This window comes from Ambystoma mexicanum, chromosome 2p (assembly GCF_040938575.1).
Source record: "Ambystoma mexicanum isolate Mex_15411 chromosome 2p, UKY_AmexF1_1, whole genome shotgun sequence".
Taxonomy (NCBI): domain Eukaryota; kingdom Metazoa; phylum Chordata; class Amphibia; order Caudata; family Ambystomatidae; genus Ambystoma; species Ambystoma mexicanum.
Window position 1 is genome coordinate 1,290,269,812 of NC_090923.1, and position 22,602 is coordinate 1,290,292,413.

A 22,602-nucleotide genomic window follows, 5' to 3' on the forward strand; every position below is an offset into this window, starting at 1 on the left:
TCAATGGTCTCGTTTCTCGGGCAACATGTCGGGCCTACTTTAGGTTCCAAGCAGGGTTGCGCAGGATCTTCTGTGGTGGGTGTTAGGCAGAATCCTGTGCAGTGCCCTTAGGGGCCACTGCACACGATTAAGACCACAGGTGGCAATACAAGTTTTACCTTTGGTACAAGCCTGTACTACTAAATTATAGTGGTAGCAGTAGCAGAGCAGCCAGGCTTATCTCAAGAGTATATGAGCAGTAGCAGAGATTACACAAAGGGACCACAATTACTGTGACTCAAGCAAACACTGACTCAAGGTTTCAGGTAAAAAATATAAGTACATTTATTTTTAAACCATCAGTTATAAACACAACACCTCTATTAAACTTAAAACAAAACCACTAAAATATAAATATTTGAAATATACTACAACTAACCAATTCACTTTGTACAGTAAGTCTCAAGGTAAGTACCCTGTGTTTGAATGAACCGGTGTTATGAACAAAACACGATACCGCAGATACGGTTGCGATCACTTTTTGACAGTTCGGTCTACTAAATAAACGCGTATCCGTGACATGAAATGCTACCGGGGCAAAAACACACTTTGCACCCCAGATACCCAGAGGGAGTTGGTGGCAAAAATCACAGGCAATATTTAGGTTGGGCAAACAGTATCGAGAAACGATCAGAAACAGGAGTTTAAAAGTCAAAGGGTTGGAGCCAGGTTTAGATGACACCGGAGGCCTGTGCCGAAGATCACACCGTTAGACAGGTCACGATTCCGTATAGCCCAAGAGTACTTGAATATTGTCAATGTTCGGAAGCAAAGTTATAAGGAGGGGAAGACCAGGACGAGCCTTGAAGATGAAGAAAAGGGGTTCACCCAGTTTCCTCGAGTAGAAAACGGTACCTTATTTCCACGATGCAGCTGGAGCCCTGGCAGTTGTTCCTGTTGGTTTCCCGCAGACCCACGATTCCTGGAGCTTCTTTGTGAAGGAGGACGTCTGAAGGGGGTCTGCACCACACAGGGATGAATCCAGCAGCAGCAACAACGAAAAGGTGTGCTCCTTAAAAACAGGAGAGGCTCAGCAGGTGGCTATCCGGACCACTACAGCAGTGTGCAGCAATTTCGAACACGGCAGAGATCTCTGGCTGAAGATGAGCTGGTTATCCCCACCAGGCTCAAGGGAAGAAGACTCTGCACTGGATCTTCTCTTCGTCGTTGAAGGGTAGATAGCTCAGGACTGCAGCAGGGCTTCACCGGGACGGGGTAGGTGCAGCAGCCGTGGTTCTCTCTGATTCTCTTCGGTTCCTTGTAGTTCCAGAGGCGACTGACTTCTAGCCCAAGAGACCTGCCTTTTATGCGCAAAACCCCCATTCACACAGCCTGGCTGTCAATCACGCAGCGGGGGTTGTCCAGCCGGGACAACCACCTCCGCCAATCATGGCAAAGTGCGACTTGGGTTTCCTAGGATACCCTGTGCAGGGGGTGACTACACCCCTCCCTCACATTCAGCCCACCTAGACACCCAGGCACCTCGAGGAGGGCTTCTCTGCAGAAGCCCGCCATAAAGACAAACAAAGAAGGCGAACCTAGTTTGCCGCGCAAAGTAAAACACAAGAAGGACTTTAACAAAAAGAAATGGTGAATAAACCCAACCGGAGCCAAAAGAAAGATGATTTGGTCAAGCAGGTTTATGTTCGAGGCTAATATAATAGCCAAGAACAGTACCACGTTTAATATAATCGCGGTAGAAAAGTTAGGGTAAATACCACTGCCACCAGCCAAGTCTAAATGTTAAGAGCGAAACAATGCTCAGGGAGGTACAGACAGAAAAGGGGTACAAATTAGCCCTTTCCAGTACTCCATGTAAGATGGGGTGTACTGGGTCTGTGGTCAAAATGACTATGTAAAGTAAATGACAACTTTACCTTTCTCTGGGGGACAGTAGTCGGGCCCCAGCGAAATGGAGTCAGGGGGGAAGTCTTAAAGACAACCCTGGGTTACTACACTAAGGTGCAGTGTAACACATACAAGAACAGGGGCACTTGGAGTGGTGTGCTCCAGTGCCGAAGATCACACAATGAGTAACAACACATAGGCCAAAAAACATGTAAGAGTGAAAAAAAAGATGTACACTCTTACCAGGTGGAAAAAATAAACCCCATAAATCCAGCTAAACTGCTGGGGGACTCACTAGGTGAGGGAAATTAGCCCTAGAAGGAGGATTCTCCCTAAAACTGTGTCTGCGAGGACCATATTCTGAAAGGGAGAACCTTTTTGGCAACCAAGGCCAGAGATAACAGAGCTCTAAGCTTCTACATTTCTAAATTGTCCAAACTTTGTCTGGATGATCAACTTTTTATAGGTTGTACATGTCGCAAACTGTGTCGGTCGGTAACAAAGCAGACCTTATCAAGATGTATCATTCTAGCAATTTCTATTTGTTTATTTGTATTTGGTTTCAGAAACAAAACCTTTACAAAAATAAGCAGATATTTCCAATACAAGAGAAGAACAGCATACAAAGAATAAAATCTAGCTCAACATACATGCTGCGGAAATAAAATTACTTGATTTCAGCAAGCGTTACATAACATATTTCTATAGTTAATACACACCAGTCTTCAAGTTCTAATTTCATCAGGGAATCGAATAAGATCATTTAGCTCAAAATATAAGCTCACATACATTCATTAGAAAACGTACAATTGATATTTTTAAGGAAATCGATTTGCCATTCAGCATATTCCACCAAATTACATAAATATCTTTCTTTTTGAGATGCAAATTTTCCAAACTAAGTTTCACGCTCCTCGCTAATAGACTCACATTCTAACAATAAATGTCTTAGTGCTTCTTTTACAGTTGAGCTTTTACAGAAGCGACAAGGAACGTGTCCTTTCCCCAGTTTCTCTTATTTCTTGAATTTGCCGTATACAAAACCGCATAACATTACAACCCCAATTTTTATCTGGGAATTTAACTAAGTATGGTTCCAATGTGCCAACCCACCTGCAATCGGATACCAAATGACAGTACAAAGATGAACTTTTTACATTCAGATTGGTTTCAGCCCAATCGGCCCATCTGATTCTATTTTTTACTTGGGTCGGATTGTCATGACCACTGCTTCCAAGGAGTCAGGACCTACTCAACATCCTTGGAAGCAGGCTCATAACATATACTATCGGCACCAACAAGTCCCAATAGGGACCTTTTGGACCTTGTCCTGGCACCGGTGGTGCCAGGCTCATAGCATGGACCCGTCCCGGCACAGGAAGCGCCGGGCTCATAACAAGTGTGAAAGTGCTTGGGTGGACCTACCTGCAGCAGACCATGCTGCTTACTTACCAGCAAGATGATGTTTCACTCTCTTCTGGCAGGGACTACTTTTCCTTCTGGGTGGGGCAGGCACCACTCCCTGGATCATTGATGCTGGACCCCTTCTGGAAGCAGGAACTCTTTTGCCTGGGCGAGGCAGTGGAAGAAGACACCTAAGCACTCCTATGGACTATTTAAACCACACCCGATTGGTGCCATGTGCTTCGCGTTATTCTGCATCTGCAGCAAGACGCTCACCGTGTCAACTCCAGCTAATCTTCAGTTCCGGATCCTGTGAATACGAAAATTACCTGCTGGGAACCAATCCTCAGTCTTCAGCAGCTCCTGCAAAACAAAAGGCACAGGTTAGGCAAAGGCAAAGTTAGCAGTTCAACTTACCCGATCCATCGGCAGCATTCAAGGCGTTTTTTCTGCATATCTTGTCCGGCATTGGGCCTGCAAAGACAAAGAACATTGGTTAGTAACGCTTAGTTACAAAACTGCTTACCTGTGTTTCGCTCGCTCCAACTCTGCTCGCGCTGCATTCCGGCACCTGTAAAGACAAAAGAGACATTAAGGTGCATTCTACAGCCCTAGAGCAGCCTTTCTACTTACGTGCCTTCGTATTCACCATCTTCTTGTTACACTCTCTGCCACGAACCTGGGGGGGAGCATCTTCTTCGGCACCGACAGCATCTGAAAGGGAAAAGACATAGACATTAAGGAGATAAGACATTTGAAGAGAGCAATCTAAAGGGAACTTTAATACTTACAAGTCACGCTCGTGCAGCACACGGCGGCATCGCTCTCAACTTACCCTCTGCAATTAAGAGGCTGAACTCATATCCAGTGAAGTAACTGGACCCAGCGCCCCTGCATGAGACGCAGGATGGAGAGCCCAGCATTCACCTATTTAAGGTGAGCACAACAATCGACCGAGTACCACGGGGAGAAGAGGGAGAGAGGGGCTTGGAACTTCTCCCAACCTTCCAGCCACTAATACCTTGATTTTCCACTTGCAGACACCTCACCCTTCAGGTCAAACTTTCGGTGAGAAAGGGGCCAAATCCGGGAGCCAAACGAACCCTACGCCTGACGTTGAAGACGGTTTCACCGCCCAGTCAAGACCCGCACCTCCGAGGGAACCAGGTGAGCGTTACAGGATTCCTAATCAAGAGTTCCCAGTCTGTACCTATCTTAGCAAGCAAATTTCCTGACGATTCATACAAAGATAGTAAAAAATTTGATTTAGTCTTCCCCAATCTCAGCTGAAGGCCCAGAAGCGAGTATACATTTCCTGATCCAATAATACATTTCTTAATAATGGCATTTTTTTCCATTCTATTTGACTTTTCACCGATTGAATCCTAATTCGTACCTAATGGCTGATATATGAATACATTTTGGAAGATAATAAAGTATACTTCTCCAATACTTAGTCTCGATCTTAGAGAGTAATAATTAAAACTCTTTCATTTGATCTGGGAGGGACAAATCTGTTAATTGGTAAAGAAAAAAAAAAACTAAATAATTGGCTGAAATTAAATAAGGCTCACATGTTACAAAAGGATAGCGAGGCTATGATAAGAGCGCTTAAAGACGGCTCCTCTAGAACATTTTGGAAGCTTATCCTCGCAATGGAATCCCCTCTCTTGTCGTCTCAGGTGAATAGCATGTCGGAGGAGGCCACTTTGGGCAACTCTATGCTGCCAAACATAAACCCCTCTCTACCTATTCCTGGAATCTATGAACACGATTGGGAATGCTTTTTTTTACTGAAGCCGAGATAACGACCCAAATTATAAAATCAAACTTCTCAAGAGCTGTAGGACCTAATGGCTTAGCAAACGTTATAATCAAGGCGGACCCATTTCTATGGGAAAACGCCCTCATTATTTTGTTTGGGAACATCACAATTTCAAAGCTTATTTCATCCTCTTGGATAATTTCCTATGTTATCCCCATATATAAAAAGGGGGATAGGGGCGCCCCACAAAATTATCGTTCCATATCGTTACTGAACGCTGACTAAGATTTTTGCTGATTTAGTTCTGAGCTTGATTGAAGAGTGGATAGAAAGAGTCAATATTCCACTTTAAGCAATTCAGCTTCAGGAAACGAATGGGATCAGATTTGGGTGGTATAATATTTTCACTTTTACAGGATAATCAAAGCAAGAAAGTTGTTTGCCCGACTTATGTTGCAAGTATAGATTTATCCCAAGCGTTTGATAGAGTGAACAGGTCCCTGCTATGGTCTAAAATGGCATTACTTGGAATGCCTAGGACTATTTCATCTTTCCTTATTCATTTGCATGAGGGAATCGGTGATCAAAGTTAGAATGAACCAGGAAGGTAAACTTTCAATTCCTATACACACGTGGAATGGCCTGAGGCAAGGCTGCATCTTTGGCCGACTCTTTTTAATCTTTTTGAATCTGATGTGGGTACCCCAATGGATGCGGCTTCATTTATCTCCCCACAATTTGAAGGGATACAACTAAATTGGTGTTCTTATGCGGATGACTTCCTATTGATAGATAGAACTCAAATTGGACTACAACGAATGATAAATAAATTCAAGGAATACATAGATGTTAATGGATTAAGCATAAATGAAAAGAAGACTATAATACTAATCTTGGGTCCAAGTAATAAATCCACAAGACATAGTTGTTATTTAAATAATCACAAACTCGAGATTAGACAATCTTTTGTGTACTTGGGTTATCCTGTCTTCGCTAACATAACAAAATGAGCATATTCTAATGTGCTGGTGGAACGCTTGACCAATTAGATTGCGCAGAGTAAAAGAATCAACAGGATGTACTGTAAATTCTCTTTCTTGCCTTTACTATGTTTTTATTCCTTGAAAGTTTGTATTTGCAAAATTTGTGCTAAAGTAAGTCCAATAAAAGTCCAAAGCAGTGCAACATAGGATTAGGGTCGTGTGCCAGCAAACAGTCGCTACTTGGGAGCTACTTGCAGGAGCGCGCGTGCGCAGGAACGCGCAGCTTCTGGGTTATGTAGTTTTCCAGGCGGAGGGGCCAACTCCAAATATTGCCATTTTTGAGAGTGCAGTGACCAGACCCCCTGCCCTATCTTTCCAGAGTGCCCTGAGATGCAGCTGGCTTTCCTAAAACAAGTAAATGCTCTGAGTTATGATACGCCCCCAGACAAGGAAACCGTGTTGGATGTGGCTTGCAGTCGCGGTGCCTTGAACATTGACATCACCAACGCAGAATTGTTAGACGCCAAACTATTGAATCAACAGGCAGAACTTCACTCTGCACTCGACAAACAGCATCTGGACAGCGCGACCCAAACAAAGCAAGGGGAAGATGAAAACGGAAATAGTAATTCAAAACTAAAGCAATCAAAACTTCAAACGATAAAAGATTAAATAAATTATGGGAAAAACTATACTCATTGCACTGGCACTGGCTAGCAATTTCAGAATGCTACAGACTGGCGGGCAAAGATCTTCCAGAAGGCTTTAGTGCCCATTCCACCTGGGACATGGCTACCTCTTTTACTCTGCAAAGAGGTGTTCCTATTAAAAACATTTGTGTGGCAGCTATGTGGTCTTCAATACACATGTTCACAAAGCATTACTGCCTTCGTTCATCCCTCAGGATGGAAGCTTTGGAAAAGCTGTCCTCCATTTAGTTCATGGAAACCATTGATAACATCTTACTCCCTCCACCAAAACGAACACTGCTTGGGAGTCTATCAAAGATGAGGAATACATTGGAGGACACAATCCATTCGAAGAATAAGTTACTTACCCCTGTTAACGTTCTTTCGACTGGATATTCCTCCCACGTATTCCTCATTGCTCTCCCAGCCTACCGCACAGTATAATTTACCGTGCTATTACAGCTTTTGTTTTTTCAAAGCTTACTTCGGTCAAACTTGTGTTTATGCGGGTATTTCTAATGAAAAAAAAACCCAGAACTGAAGCCAACGGCCGCTGCACGTTCGATATATACCTTCAATTACATTATCCTCGAGACAGAGGCCCTCAAGGGACATGTAGTCGACTGCATCGACCCCTGCCGAAATGTCTTTCTGAAGCAGCTGAATGAATATTGAATACAAAAGATGAGGAATACGTGGGAGGAACATCCAGTCGAAAGAACGTTACCAGAGGTAAGTAACTTGTTCTTTTCATAGTGTACTTAGGAACAATGCTATGTGATGCCACTTCCTGTTTTGTCCAGGGCTGAAAGGTTGTGTTCCATCGCTTCCTGTGATGTCACTCCGGGGTGAGGGTCAAATGACATCACTTCCTGGCATTCTGGTGAAATGACATCCCTGATGAAACCGTCCATGAATTATGTAATTTTACATGCAGGGGCAGTTGCCTCGGAATTTTAGGGGTTTTCTTTCTTTCTTTCAAGGAACGGTTCTAGATTTAAGAAAACATATTTTCGGTACAGTGGACGTCACACTAGGTAGTATTACTGGCACGCCCTGTCGGCGTCCCTTTTTGAATTTCGAAAACTGTAATACTCCACAGATTCCACTAGATGTCGGCCTATGCACAGCATGTGTATCGAAGCAGATACAAGCATCAGAAATACGATTACGTGAGTGATGTATTATATATATATCTCTCAAGGAGGTGAAATGGAGGGGTTAAAGTAGTGTCATGTTACTGACTTTGGAGCCGGAAGATCGTAATCTTGGCTTTCCTTCTTAACTAAAGTGGACGATTTTGAGCACATCATAATCTTTAAATAATCCCCCTTTTTTGGTTTGTGGCTTTCCAAGTCATTTCCACTGTTTAGATGTTTAATGTAGATAGTTGCCACTTTTGACTTCCTTTTGCTAGCCAGCAGTTGTCCTTCCTTATTACCCCAATCAAAAGACTTATTTATATGACGAAATAAGAATTCAGCTCTATTAATACTTTTCAAATTGATTTTATATCTGAGTGAATGCAGTTGTAGATGTAGCTTGTTTTAGCCTGTTTCCTTAGATCATATTTCTAATGTGTTTAGTTCTGCCTAGAGTTTCTTATCAGCAGAAATTATCTTTTTAGTTCTATAGTCTTTCTTGATAAAGACAAGTCCAATAGTAGCTTCAAAGGTGTGTGTTTGCGTTTGTGTGTGTGTCCATAACTATATTGCAAATGTGTGCACTCGGCGGGGCATAGAGATCGTAATATTTCCCATTTCAGAGATTTCAGCTATTGGTACGGGGATGGTTAGGGGTCACTTATAATATATTCTTGTATAGATATTGTGGGTGTGTGAAAAGAAAGTAAATTCCCTGTCTGATGGTGCTGTCGACCCCAAAGACAGCCCACTCTCCTGAAAGTGTTTCAGCGTATCCTTTAAGCTTCTTTTTTTAAATCCAAACCCCACCTTTAAATCTATCTAAAGTTGGGTAAGGTTGAAATTGTCTGCCAAGATCAGAGACCACTGCGAAAGCAAGGGGTATTTGGGTAAAAGTTTATGTCAATATTGTTGGTCTTTGTGTTCTTTATGTCCAATCAGTGCACATATCATCCCATAAACACTGTGAACTCCTTCCTCATATCCTCTCTTTGCTGCTCGGGCAGCAAGATCAGTACACCATTCTGGCTTCTTATTTTCATAGAAAGTGTTTCTTTTATATGTAAAATGCGTGCACGAGAAAGGAGTAATTCATTCGGCAAGAGTATTAGTGGAGGCAGAGCATATCCACATAGGAGCCTTCGGTCAGATGAGGCTGGAGCTCCGGTAATCGCAACGCTGTGTGACTGCAGTTAGGGTGCACAATGGTCTGTCATCTCAGTGTGACGGGCTTAAATTTTTCCGCCTTGTGATCCCGTTTTTTGGACCGTTGCTGAAACGCAGTGCAGACGCAATACTTTACCGAACTGAGCCGGCAGATTCAAATGATCGACGTGAGGCGCATATTATCTCGGGAGGGCTGATAAAGCCCGCGCGCAAACAGCGTGAAGCCCGCATTACATCAGGAAGGCTGGAAAATCACCAGGGAACGAACGGCACAGCGGCCCCTGCTGGCAAGAAGTGGCAAGTGATAATATCCATTTGTGATGGGCACAGTCCCAAGGTAAACTGTCAGTCTGTGATAACAGCTGCACCCTAACCCAGTATTGAAGTACTGCCTATACAGATATACATATTGACGGAAACAGGCCCAAGAATCATGTGTTAAAACCTCCATAATATTCAGTAGACAAGATGAGTAGCTTGGTTGTATACTAATTGACCTTTTCACAATTGACCTCGGGAGAATTGACCTCGGGAGAATTGACCTAATTTAGAAGGTCAATGAGGACATATATGCGGGGGGAAACCCCCGCATTTCCCTCCACACAATCCAAAACCTCCTGCAACCCCTCACCCAATCCCTTATATTACTTATAATCCAAAACCAACCCAATACATATGTAAAATAACTAAAATAATATAAAGGTCAATTGTGCAGAAGGTCAATTAGGACCACTATAATTAGGTCAGTTGTGTAAAAGGTCAATTTGGGTATTACCAAGTAGCTCTAGTGAGGAGGGAAGAACTCATGTTAGCCAGAAGAGAGTTCAGCCCAGCATGGGCCAAGTTATTCAGAAGGCGATGGGAGCCAGTATGGGATAGGGATCGAAACAGTTATCCTTTGTGCAAGACTTGCTGAAATTCTCCTGAGGTATGGAAGAGATCAGAGGTGAGCCTGGCAGAGGAAAAGGGGAAGGAACAAAGACTGTAAGGCACGAGGTACCATCCCCACCACCCTCTGGCACACCACAGAAAATAAAAAGTGGCAAGAGGAAGACCGTGAGGTCGAGGGTGAAGGAGAGCAGGTGGCAGGACACGTCCTCAAACAGCTCGGATGAGCAGAAGGACGAGAATGGCAAGAACAATCCTCAGAAGATGAGGTGGAAACTATATCATCTTCCAGCGAAGGAAGACTGGGGAAAGCTCCCAAGAAAAGGATGACCAGGGAGATTGAGAAGGACAATTGAGATGATTTTGACCTGGATTTCCTCATTCATCCACGGTCTTCTGAATGGGAACCGCTGACAAAAACTGCGGCTTACCCGAGGAAGAGATTCAGGACACCACTAGCAAGAGAAGCTAGAAACAACTCGGGGCAGAGTGTCCCAGACCACATCTGCCGGAGGGAATCGCTGAGACCCCTAAAATAGACCAAAGAATGGTCACATTTATGGATGTCAGGAATCGTAGGGTACGGAGCTATAATGCCACGGTTCATAAACGTACACCTACCTATCATCTGACGTCCTCCCTGCGTTTTGTCTCCTCTGGCAGGCCTGGAAAGCATGGGCTGTTTACATGCAACTTCAGTCGCGCAAAGCATACTTGTTCTTTTCGGAAACGCTGGGGGTTACCTTGGAAATGCAAACGCTCCGCGTTTCTTTGGTCACGTGTTTTTGCACGGTGATCATGCGTATGATCATGTGACATGACCAAGTGTATTTAGTCCCAGTTTATGTAACAGCTTCTTACTGCTGAATTTGTTTCCTTGGCCGATTATCTAGTTTTCTTCTTGTGTACCTACGACCCGGATTGTTGCTTTGGATTTCCTGCTTCGGATTGTCCTTATCTGCTTTGCTGCTGTTACGAATTTCTGGAACGCTTCACGATTACCCTGGGATTACGTTTGCTCTGGTTTTGGTTTTGTCTGCCTCGTTAACGAACTCGCAGATCGCTTCAGGACTGGCTTGGTCTTCATTGAACTGCTTTGTCGCCATTTGGATGGATTTATTTGGTTTTGTACTTGGTGTGATAGGATTTGAACTTTCTTGTTTTTCCATGAACTAGAGACGCTCAGTGCTATTGACGTCCGTTTCCCGTTGGGTAAGGAGAAACAAACTGAACGGATGTTAGGCGTCCTCGTGCCGGCGGTGGGTAGGTGGATCATTGTTTCACGTTTTGCTGCATCTTCAGACTTTTTGGGACAACCATCATTTCAGTTATCCTGCTGTCCATGTGTGGTAAGAACGTTCTATTACCTGCATTCAAAGGAAATTCTATTTTGTTTGGTCATTTATAGCATTCCTTCTTGTTGTTACTTTTAGACGCTACTGATTATCAATTGGGATTAGCCACGTGCTGCACTTAAAGTATTACTCCAGGTACTTATTTAGTATGGAGTACAGTGGTTTCTATGCCTCTTATTGTTGCTAACGTAGTGTTCCTTTGCAGGCTGGCTGGTTCCTGTGACGTCCTCACCTCTTTGGGCCAATAGATCTCTCAGGGACTTATTTTTTATTCTCCGATAGTTACATTGGCAGAAAGAACTTGTCTACATGACGAGTTCAAGATTCAAGTCAGACCTCTTTCTGTTGGCACAAAAGAGATTCTGTCTTTACAATGGGCAGGCAGATACTTGAAAGATGTAAAGAAAGATTTGGATTGATCCTGGTGCTTTTAAACAGGATAAACTGCTGGACATTGTGGGCCCATTTACTAAAATTCTTCAGATGGCAGAGGAGGCTAAGGAGAAGAATGAGATCATTGACCCTGTGATCCTGATTGGGTGGACTTAAAGGGCCATCTGCCTGTTGAGCAATGCCAACAGCGCTTTCACCGCAGAAAGACAAAAATAGATACTAGTAAAGATCGACCCAAAGCTAAGCGAACTAGCCACATCGGAGGCAGCTGCGGCAGCCAAAGGCAAATTGTTTGGCGACTCCTTCATAAACGAACTAACCAAGTTTACCAATACCTATGCCACATTGGATAAAGCACAAGCCTCGCTAAAGAGGGTCTTTGGCAAGCAGGTTTTCGGGAGGGCCGGCAGAGGCAGGGGCCGCTTTGCCAGCCTCTAAGCATATAGCAGGTCCTACAGTGACAGAAGTCACTGGAAGGAACAGAAGGACCGCAGACCAAACCTGTTCTTCCCCAGAGGGGGAAGAGGCAGAGGAAGGGGATGGCGCCACGCCAAAAAGCAACGGCCTAGCATAGGTGAGAGAAAGCAAGCAAATGCAAATAATAAACCGAGGCATACCCGCAGTAGGTTGGAGAGTGAAGCAATACTTGGATAATTGGAGACTTGTAATCGGAGACACATGGGTGTTAAACACGGTCCAGGGTTTTCACCTAGATTTCTATACCCTACCAGTGCAGGCAAAGCGCCTGAGGCTGCTGATACAAAATGTAGAAGACCAACCATTACCGGACACAGATAAGGGAGCTAGAGAGAAAGAAAGCCACTGTACAGGTGGCAGAGCTCACAAATAGCTTTATAAGCAATAGGTTTCTGGTAAAAGGAAAACACAAACTGAGACCAGTAATCAATCTAAGAGAGCTGAACGGACTCTTAATATACACATTTCAAAATGGAAGGTATCCTGAGAGACTTGTTACAGCAAGTGGACTGGTTAGCCAGGATCCATCTCGGGGACGCCTACCTGACGATACCCATTGCAACCAAGTACCAGAGATTTCTGTGGTTCCTTTGGAAAGGACAGATGTGGGAATTCACGTGCCTACCATTCGGGCTTGCATCGGCACCTTGGTGCTTTACAAAGTTGATTAAACTTTTTCTGAGCAATCTGAGAGAACAGGGCATTCGTTTGATCATATATCTTAACAGCATATGTTTAATATGCCAAGACAGGATGTTGTTGGGGGAACAAGTGAAGATTGCATCAGATCTTCTACAACAGGTAGGATTCTTAGTGAATTGGGGGAAATCCCACCCGGGACAGAACATGGTTTTTCTGGTTTTCGTGGTAAACACAAACCAAGACAGGAGTTTGCCTTTGAGCAAAGTAAGCAGCATAAAAAAAGATCAAGATGGCCCTGATGAAAGAAGAGATGTCTTTACGGGAGATAGCCAGGCTGGTGGGTCGGCTAGCGTCATCAGTCCAAGCTATTTTCCCAGGACCACTGCATTACAGGGCCCTGCAGAGGCTGAAGATACAGCATAGCAGGAGGGGGGGGCATATCGCATAGCAGGAAGCGAGAGTGGAACTGGAGTGGTGGTTCCAGCATATGGAGACCAGGAACAGGAGAGCAATATGTGGCTCAACCCCGGACCTGATAAGTCTGATGCCAGCAAATGGGACTGGGGTGCCCAATGCTGAGAGCTATCAACAGGGGGTAGGTGGCCAGAGCAGGAGCTAGAACTGCATATCAACTGCCTAGAGTTGCTAGCAGGGTCGTTTGCAGTGAGATGCTGGACACAGGAGACAGTGCAATATTGTGTACTCCTCAAGATGGACAACGTGTCCGCAGTCAGATTCATAAACCGACAGGGCAGCATGAGGTCCAGAATGCTAGCAGAATTGGCGAAATTCTTTTGGCATTTATGCCTGCAGAGAAAAGTAAGTGACGGCAGAATATCTTCCTGGCCAACAGAACAAAGTGGCCGACTGGAACTGCAGGTTCCTCTGGGACGCCAACGATTTGGAGGCTGGATGTAGAGGTGTTCCAGGGACTAATGACTCATGACTCGATGGGACCTGTGTCGGATGGGCCTGTCCGCGTCAAGGTTAAACAGTTACCCCGGTTCTTCAGCTGGAAACCAAGTCTGGAGGTGGAAGCGACCGACGTGTTTCTCCAAGCTTTGGGTCCGGACAGAGTATGCATTCCTGCCATTTTCCATGATAGTGAGGATGCCAGTGCTTGGTTCCCCAATCTCCTGGAAATGGCTCATGAGAACCAGATAGCTCTCCCAGTGGAGTCAATCGTGAGGGATCCAACGGAGGAAGTCACCTGTTGGTAAGAACAGGCCGCCTCAACCTGATGGCATGGGCAATTTCAGGGGATCCTGGGCTAGGCCAGGCCTATCGAGCGAGGCTGAACGCTTTATCGAAAAGTCATGGGCCCCAGGAACAAGGAAAGCCTATAGTGAGCATGGGCAAATTGGCATAGCTGGTGTATGGAGAAGAACGTTCATTTCCGCTTGAACTGATGTAGTACATGTAGCTTATTTCCTAGCGCAGATGGCAGCACAAGGGAGAACATACAGAAGCGTTAATACGGCACGATCAGCAATCTCAGACGGTCATCCATGAGTTGAGGGAATGGCTTTTGAACACCCATTAATATGTAGATTTTTGAGAGGGATAAAACTCCTCAATCAACCTAATTAAGTATCCCCAAGTGTGGGATGTTGATAAAGTGTTAAAGTTGTTTTAGGCGTGGCTGGACACCATGGAGCTATCCAGAAACGCTCTGACTGCGAAATTGACAATGCTACTATGCCTGTTACCGTGCAAAAGAATATTGGATGTGAGAGCCTTGGAAGTTAACATGTAAACGATATCCCCTAGTGTTGTTTTACATCACGAAGAGAACAAAGACTTGTTTGAGGATAGTATCATATGAATCATTCCCGAATCAACCCTAGCTTTGCCCAGTTAGATGCATAACCGAATACGAAAACATGACAGAGACCTGCGACCCGCAGGAATGACTCAGTTGCTTATAGCATTGTGGAAACCCTTTGGGGCAGTAACCCCAGCGACCATGGCTAGATGGGTGATGCTGCAAGCAAGCATTGGTGTACAAAGCTACAGTGCACACACTGTGAGGAGCGATGGCCTCTAAGGCATACAATGTGGGGCCAAGACTAGAGGATATTATGAAATGAGCAATTGGTCGAATGAGTCAACATTTAAAACTTTTTATTTTAAACCAATTGATGGGGTTGACACCTTGGTGGTAAGTAAGCTTTGAACAAGCATAATCCCAGCCTCCAGGTCTCGACATAGAATTCATATTTTCAATACTATCATTATAGAAACTCATACTTCTATTAAAGACACACAGGCGAAGGATTATCCCACCCTAATATAATCGTGAATGTCCATATTCATATGTACAGACAAAGTTATGATGTTGATTGATATGTATTTATGATGGTGTATCATGATAACTCCCCCCAGAATAGAACAAATGTTTGAGAGATCATTTTAATTTTGTAGGGTCCAATGCGGATGGCAAGCCAACAGGGACTTGAGGAGGAGTTTGGAGGATAATTTAAAGTTTGCGTCTACCGTTTGGGGGTGTAAAAAGCTGTAAGGAAGTTCAGCGAAAGAAAGAGGATATGAGGAAGTAGATCCACTTTTATGGGACTTTAGATGCACTTATTGGACAGAAAGAACACGTGTTATTGAAGAACCAATAATATTATGAACTACCGAAGACTCAATCTATTTGGGATTTGTAGTTAGTTTTGTTATATATTTTATTATTCTAAAAGTGTGCTGCTCGAGAAGTAAAGATGAGAGTAAAGCACTATCCTTTGCCTGTCTTTAATAGAACCTTGTCTTTCTAGAACGATCATATTGAAAATCTAAATTGTCAAACAACTGTTTCTGGTCTTGCTTAGTAACATAGACTGTAGTCATGGTTACCATACGGCCATCTGAGGAGTCTGTTAGCAATAGGAATCTGCCTTATCCATCAACTTTTTGCTTTTCCAATACAAAGTCGACTTTTTGGTTAAACAATATGCCTGCACATTTCTTATTTGCTTTTGCTGAGGCAAAACATTATATAGAGTAAAATGTAGAGCATAGTCTAGTCGCATCCGGCTGGAGCAGGCGGGACTCCTGGATACAGGCAAAATCAGCCTCTTGCTTGTGGAGAAAGTGCAGAAGACGAGCCTCTTTGTTAGTGAATTGTAAGCCCCCTCTATTGACTTTTACAATTTTAAGTGGAATAAGTTAGAAATGGGGAACATTAACAAGTCTTCCTGAACTGCTGCTTTCGTAGTATTTGGTGAATGAGTCTTCCAAGGGTGTAAACCTCAGATGGTGGGGTTTGCTATTCAGTGCCGCTTATTCAGGCCTCTATGAAGCAGTTTTATCCGATTGCATTAAGGGACAGGGAAGATGTCGTGGGGGTTAGTCTCTCGCACTACTAAGCCTTATTGATAGGGCTGCATGGTTAGTTCATTCATGCAATTAACATGAGATTTGCACATTGAGGCATATTTTATCGTGTCTTTGTCTGGATTATACCACCTCATCCTGGAGGGACAACAGCTTGCACTTTTTTTGATGCCATGTACAGCCTGGCACTTACAGAAAATTGTGCTGGGCCGGGCCTGGGCTACCATCTCACTTTTCTTCACGTGCTTCTACATGGCATCGCTTGAGGATACTAGGATGTATGGGGAAAAGGCAAGTGTCTTTCCTGGTCTGGTTTCTAGTATGTTAACTTTCTGGGTTGGACCTACAGCTGTTTCTGACTTGCCTCCTATGGTGTCCATAGCTTTCGCAAGGCACCCCAACCTTGCTGCACATTTAGTAGGATGCAAGGTTTTATAATAAGGATATTGCACTATGGCCTACCAGCGAGAAACGCCCGTAGCCAGAGGGAGCACAGGCTGTCCGATGTATTTATCTACTTCACCAGCCAGAACACGGCACAGTAAGACACCTTTTAGTTATATTTTCCAATGGTCCCCTATAGCATAAAATAAGGTCAGGCCTTCCTGTTCCAGAAGTACGCGCTCCTCTTCCCGCCACGGGATGCCATCCGAGTATGGCTCCAGATAGGGGGAGACTCATTTGTCATTTCGCCCTTTTGTGTACTCCAACTTTTCTTTCACCATACAGCCAACTGCTGGCTCTGACACTTCTTTCAGCGGGCGCAGTAGAACCAGGTTTCTTGAGGACTCCCGATAAGGGACACAATAAGAATATCTGGTCTCTAAGCCTCCATAACATCCAGGAACTCTTGAGCACATCTCAAGGCAATCATATTCCCATACCCTTACTTATAATTAAACCTACAACACGTTGCACCCGTAACTGACAAGATCATTGATTTGCGCATTGTGCACAGCTCCTTACTCTTCATGACCGTTTTGGTCTAAACCCCATACTAATGTACATGCATCCCAGCTAATGCCACTCAATCCTCATGTTTTCCTCCCCTCCCCTTTTGTCTTCTTGTCTATCTCTGACTTTCTACCTCTGGTGGCAATTCCTGCTTGCCTTTATCCTCATTTCCTTCTCACCCCACAGACCACGTCTGCTGTGCCTCCTGGGTGGGGTCACAGGTCACCCCGAAAGACAAGGTTTCAGCGCTCTAAAACCAGCACAGTGGTGAGGTGTGCAGAATAAACGCTAAATAACATCGCTTTATCTTCATTTGCTTCACTTTCGCTATCTGCCAAATTGTTTTGTTTCCCACGTAAAAATAAAATGTTCACAGTGCACATTAATGGGTAGCTATAATCTTTCCATACTTTAATTTTTTAGATGGAGATCGCTTGCTTTTCTCATTTAAAACTTTATAGGACAGGTGAACACAACCAGAGTGAATCCAGTCACTTAAATGTGTGCTAGCTATACTGCTTGTAATTGGTTCATTTGAAGTTTGTTTTTCCACATACCAAGCCTGTGATTATTGGAGCCCATTAATCCCATGGTTGATAAGCAAATGTTATTTCCTAGAATATGTGAAAAGTTACTGCACTATGTGAACATTTCCCACCAACTTGGTTCCCTCATTGGGGCATATGTTTCACACCTCGCAGTATTTGGCTTTTTGATACCAGTATGTATATTTGTGCTTTTATATAGTGCTACAAACCCTCGGGTATCTGAGCGCTGCTTATTTTCCACGGTGTGTGGTGCTCATTTATCGACCTCGGAAAGATGGAAGGCTGAGATTCGAACTTGTCAGCAGGCTCTGCATGGATGTCAAAGCGAGCACTCTACTCGCTGCGATATCTTTCCGGCTATGTGACCTCAATATGACAGGACACTTCCATATTCAATACCTGCCCAGCTAATGGCGTAGAAGAGGCACCTCAGTCTTGTGCTACTCAAAACAATCGAACATGAATTGGTTTCTCTACTACAAATGTGTGCAGGGTCGCTGTGGGGACATTTGTATTAGAGAAACAAATGTGTGTTCTCATGTTTGTGTCTGATATTCTGTACTGCTTTCTTTTGCACTATGCTGTTTCAAGATCTACAATGATACCCTTGATCCAGCTCATATTATGTAAGATATGCAATTCTATTATGTTGCTAACAGCCAGCTCTCTACCTGCTTCCCTAACCAAATGCCCACTAAACTCTCCTATGCATCATCCTTCACCTTCCTCCCTATATCCAGACAACAAGCAGCACACAAATGGAGCTCTGTAAACTCCCTAATTCTGCCACCCACTCGTACCTCATCATACCTATTAATCCGCACTCCGTCTCCTCCTTGCTGAACATCCACACCCAACAAAGCACTTATTCTTTCCTCACACAAAGCACACACACCTGCAAACAATTAGCAATCACTGCCTGCCTCGCACAGATGATCTTATATCCCCCTCTACTCTGATCCAACAAACCCACCCACGACCCCACCTTTTTACTTGCAAAACCCAAAGCGCTGTTGAAAGGCTATGCAAATGATAAAAACTGTACTTTAGCAACGCTCGAGTAACATAACATTTGACTGATGGAAAGCCCCAGATGCCGCAATTTCCATTTCTTTTCTTGACCTGAACAAAACAAGAGCTTCCTGTAGGCAGCTTGTGCGAATGCTCACGGCCATCTGTGAGAATTGCATCAGTAAATTGTTGGCAGTAATGTTCTTGATGTATTGCATTTTACCTCACTTTGGGACACTGCATCCTGCACCTTCGGGTTCAGCCAGATAGTACAACTTCCATGCGATTAATAGAAATCAGTGATGTTTTCCTGAAATGGGGTGACTGTTGTACACTGTGCTAATAGTGGGAGTTGAGGCTAAGAAAAAAGAGCAAACACAAGTGTTTTCCCTTAGCTAAGTCCAATTCTACTCTCTTTGTGCTGCAGTGATATCATTTATCCAAAGGACACAACCAGTCCCCATAGTGGAGTTGCTGCAGAAGTGTTGTGCAGAGGGCGGGATTATGTGGTAAGTCATAACTTTATTTATTGTAAGGGTGAAATTATTAGCCCTGAACCAGGACACAGTAGAACTCACCTGCATGTTTCTTTGCGCAAAGACAGTTGAATTTGTGACTGATTGTTGGCAGGCATTTTACACATTAAGCCATTACAACTGCTCAAGTTACACACATTTTGATTGTCAGCCAAATTATCACTCGGCACAGAATTGGTACCATCACAGTTTGTACTCCAGATGAGGTGAAAACAGTTGCATATTGAAGCCGTAGGGTGAATTACAGACACTTTGCATGGTGTTGTGGCGACCTGTAAAAATGAGAAGCATGCCATATAGAGAGCTGACCGAACCAATTTGTAGTTCTCAAGTTTTCTGAAGTGTTTTCTTCTTTCATCCCCATCAAAGATAGGTCATCATTTTTTGTTAATGGGGGGGGGGGACATGTTGTAACCGAGCAGTACTAGAAGGAAAAAATGAAACCCGAACTACCCCTGTCTCCCACTTTCTTACTATACACTCTTTTGATTCTTATTTCATGTGCAACTTGTTCCAAAAAACTAAATGGACATACAGAACCCTGGATTTAGAAAAATATATAACATTTATTTATCTTTTCTTTGTTGCTTAGATTTCTGCCAAACAGTTTTTTGGTTTGAAATATGAACAATACTTGGGATAGCCATGTTTGTCCAGCAGTGGATAATCAACTGCTGTCTATATGCAAGATTCTCTATATTGAAGAGATGGTGACATTTTCATAAATGTGATGTGAGAGGATTAAATGTCTTTCATCCCCTACATAGTTTAATCTTGCACTGTTTTGCGTGCAGTGTACCTCCAAATTTGCAGATTATAATGGCAGACACGTAGAACCAGAACTATCATGGCTACTTATTCTCCTGCATCCTTTTAACAAAGCAGACCTTATTTAGTCTCCATCTTTGACTTTGGCCTCGTAGGTCTGCAGAGGCTGTCCAGTTGCTCATTTTGCATCCAGTCTGAAACCTTTTTGTGCATTTATCCCCCTTTTGTGTGAAGTGAAACCTGAGCCACTCCCTTGACAATTCTTAACTTGCAAACACTTGTACTCCTATGCCCTGTCCCTGTGTAGTTTTGTCCCCTCTGGCGTGGTGGGTGGGGCTGAGCATTATCCAGTGATGCTTTAATTCAAATAGAAAGAATCATGCTAATTGCATGTGTCTAGGCAGCAACACCCAGCAAACTCCCTCCTGATGGCATGCTCCTGGTCCCCACTGCTAGTCTTTACTCTGTGTGGATGGGATCAGAGTAGCATATTTATGCATGCTCCAAAGTCCTTTTTTCATGTCATTAGTTTTCATTTTGTATTCGCTTGTGGAGCCGGGTTTAGACGCTGGAGGCCTTGCAAAAGCGCTGAAGTGGGGTCTCATTCGCATGTTCTATGCGTGAAGACTGACCATTTCTGGTATCACTAACTGCTTTGGGATGCTTTCTTCTTCGGGGTCTAACCTCGCTCACCTCAAGCACTTGGAGATTTTCCATCATCAAGTATCAATGGAATTAACCAGATTCACAGACGCATCTCATTTTCATAGGCACCCTACTGGTTTGACTAGCTTCCAACCACCCGGAAGACCTGAAGGACTTCTGTGAACGGTTCACTATGTTGTGAGGTCCTAGATTAATATTAGGATCCAGTCAGACCTGACACTTGGTCACCCTGATGTGCTGCGTCAGCAGGCTGTAATTTTATTTTATTGGCCATACATAGTGGTTTTCGTACAGAAAGTACGCACATAGGAAGCAATCCCTGGGTAGGGTTCCGTAATACAGGGCGGATATCGAAATGCAAGTGGACAGTTTATGTAGTGTTTTTAAGAAATATAAGGCATACAAGTGACGGAGGCTAAGGGCAGAGATGAAAAATATTGACATTGAGGGCCTAGTACCAATACATGTGTTTAACTGACATATTTACAATTGGTCCATATGTGTGTGACATATTCACAAGGGGGAATGGAGTGTGGCCCATTTTTGTACGGTAGTGAGGGGGCTGGGAGACGACCCCAACTTGATTGTCAAAGTTGTAACTTGTGTTAAGTCTGGTCTTAAGCTTTACACTGATGGGTGTGAGGGGCAGAGGATAGAAAGGTTCTGGAGAGATGATGATCACAGAATTTGAAGGGAGGGGAAGAGGACACGAGAGCAAGATGCAGTAGACAAGGTAGAGGTGGACAAGGCCCAGGATAGATTTGGAGACAAGGAGTTGGAATTCAAGGTACGGATAATTTTGCATGTAGAACCTGCCAGCATAGTCAGAGTACAGAGGTGGGGGGAGGGTCTTGGGAAGTCATAGGAGTGTGTAGCCAATGTTGTGAACTTTGGCAAGGGGGGAGAATGAATAGAGAGGAACATTGTTGGGGCAGAATTCCATTTTTGGTGGTTCTGCTATCTGTTTAGTGATCACCAACAGTTTGCTTCTTACCCTTGGGATTTCTTGGTCCCCCGGAAGCCCAGGTGCACGATTTGGCATTCCCTGCAGTGATAGATTTTGCAGATTATAAGGCGAGGAAATGCTTGAAACTGAAGAGCATATTATGAGTTATTGCAATAGTCTGACTTCACTTCGAAATCAATACATGAACGCCTATAACGATATGAAAGGGGAGGATGATGTTAAAGTATGATGGGACTTGTTACTTGAGGGCAACAATATTAATGTGATGTATTTTATGATGACACTTTTTACTGTAAGTCTGGAAATGTTAACTGAATTATCCGCAGGGATATTGTAATGTGTAAATATGTTGTAAGCGAAGTACCTTTTCTGTGAAAGTCTTAATGTATTTAACTTGTCTATATGTTGTATTGTCTTTATATGTAAAGCTATCACAAGCTGTATGCATATTCTGAAATGGATAGCGGCACATCTAACGACAAAGGGTATACACATGTATCCCTACTTGGACGACTGGATCGTCAGGTCGTAGACATGTGGGGGAGCAGCAGCCTCCCTACGACAGCTACTACAGTTACTGTTCAGTCTGGGGCTCTGTCAACCACAAGAAGTCTTGTCTAGTCCCAACGCAGAAAATCACCTTTTTAGGATTCAGATGGGATACAACAATGAGCATAGTGTTCCTCACGGAACAAAGAATTCAAGACATACGGCAGTCAATTTCACACTTTCTTGTACAGAAATCCACCTCAATGTGGTGGTTTCAGCACCTGCTGTGCCTCATGACGGCATCTTTTCTGGCCCTGCCTCTGGCCGCCTCAAGATGAGTTGTCTAAGCTGCATTTAGCAAACTCCTGGATTCAAGAGAACAAGCCTCAATGGAAAATGATTCCCATTCACCCCCAGCTCGAGACCAGATCTACTGTGGTGGATGTGCGCAATGAATCTATGGTTAGATCGCTTTCAGGCACCCCTCATCTGCACTCCAGAACCTCAGATTCCTCCTTTATGGGATGGGGAGCCA

General features: G+C 43.9%; 1 protein-coding gene across 1 annotated transcript in view; it reads left to right on the top strand.

Annotated features, from left to right (window-relative positions):
• POLR3E (RNA polymerase III subunit E) overlaps positions 1–22,602 on the top strand; it is a 1,464,556-nt gene that overhangs the window by 1,016,916 nt on the left and 425,038 nt on the right. The window contains exon 14 of the mRNA XM_069645613.1: positions 19,069–19,150. Coding sequence (XP_069501714.1) covers positions 19,069–19,150 — 82 coding nt within the window. The remainder of the gene's footprint in view (positions 1–19,068; positions 19,151–22,602) is intronic.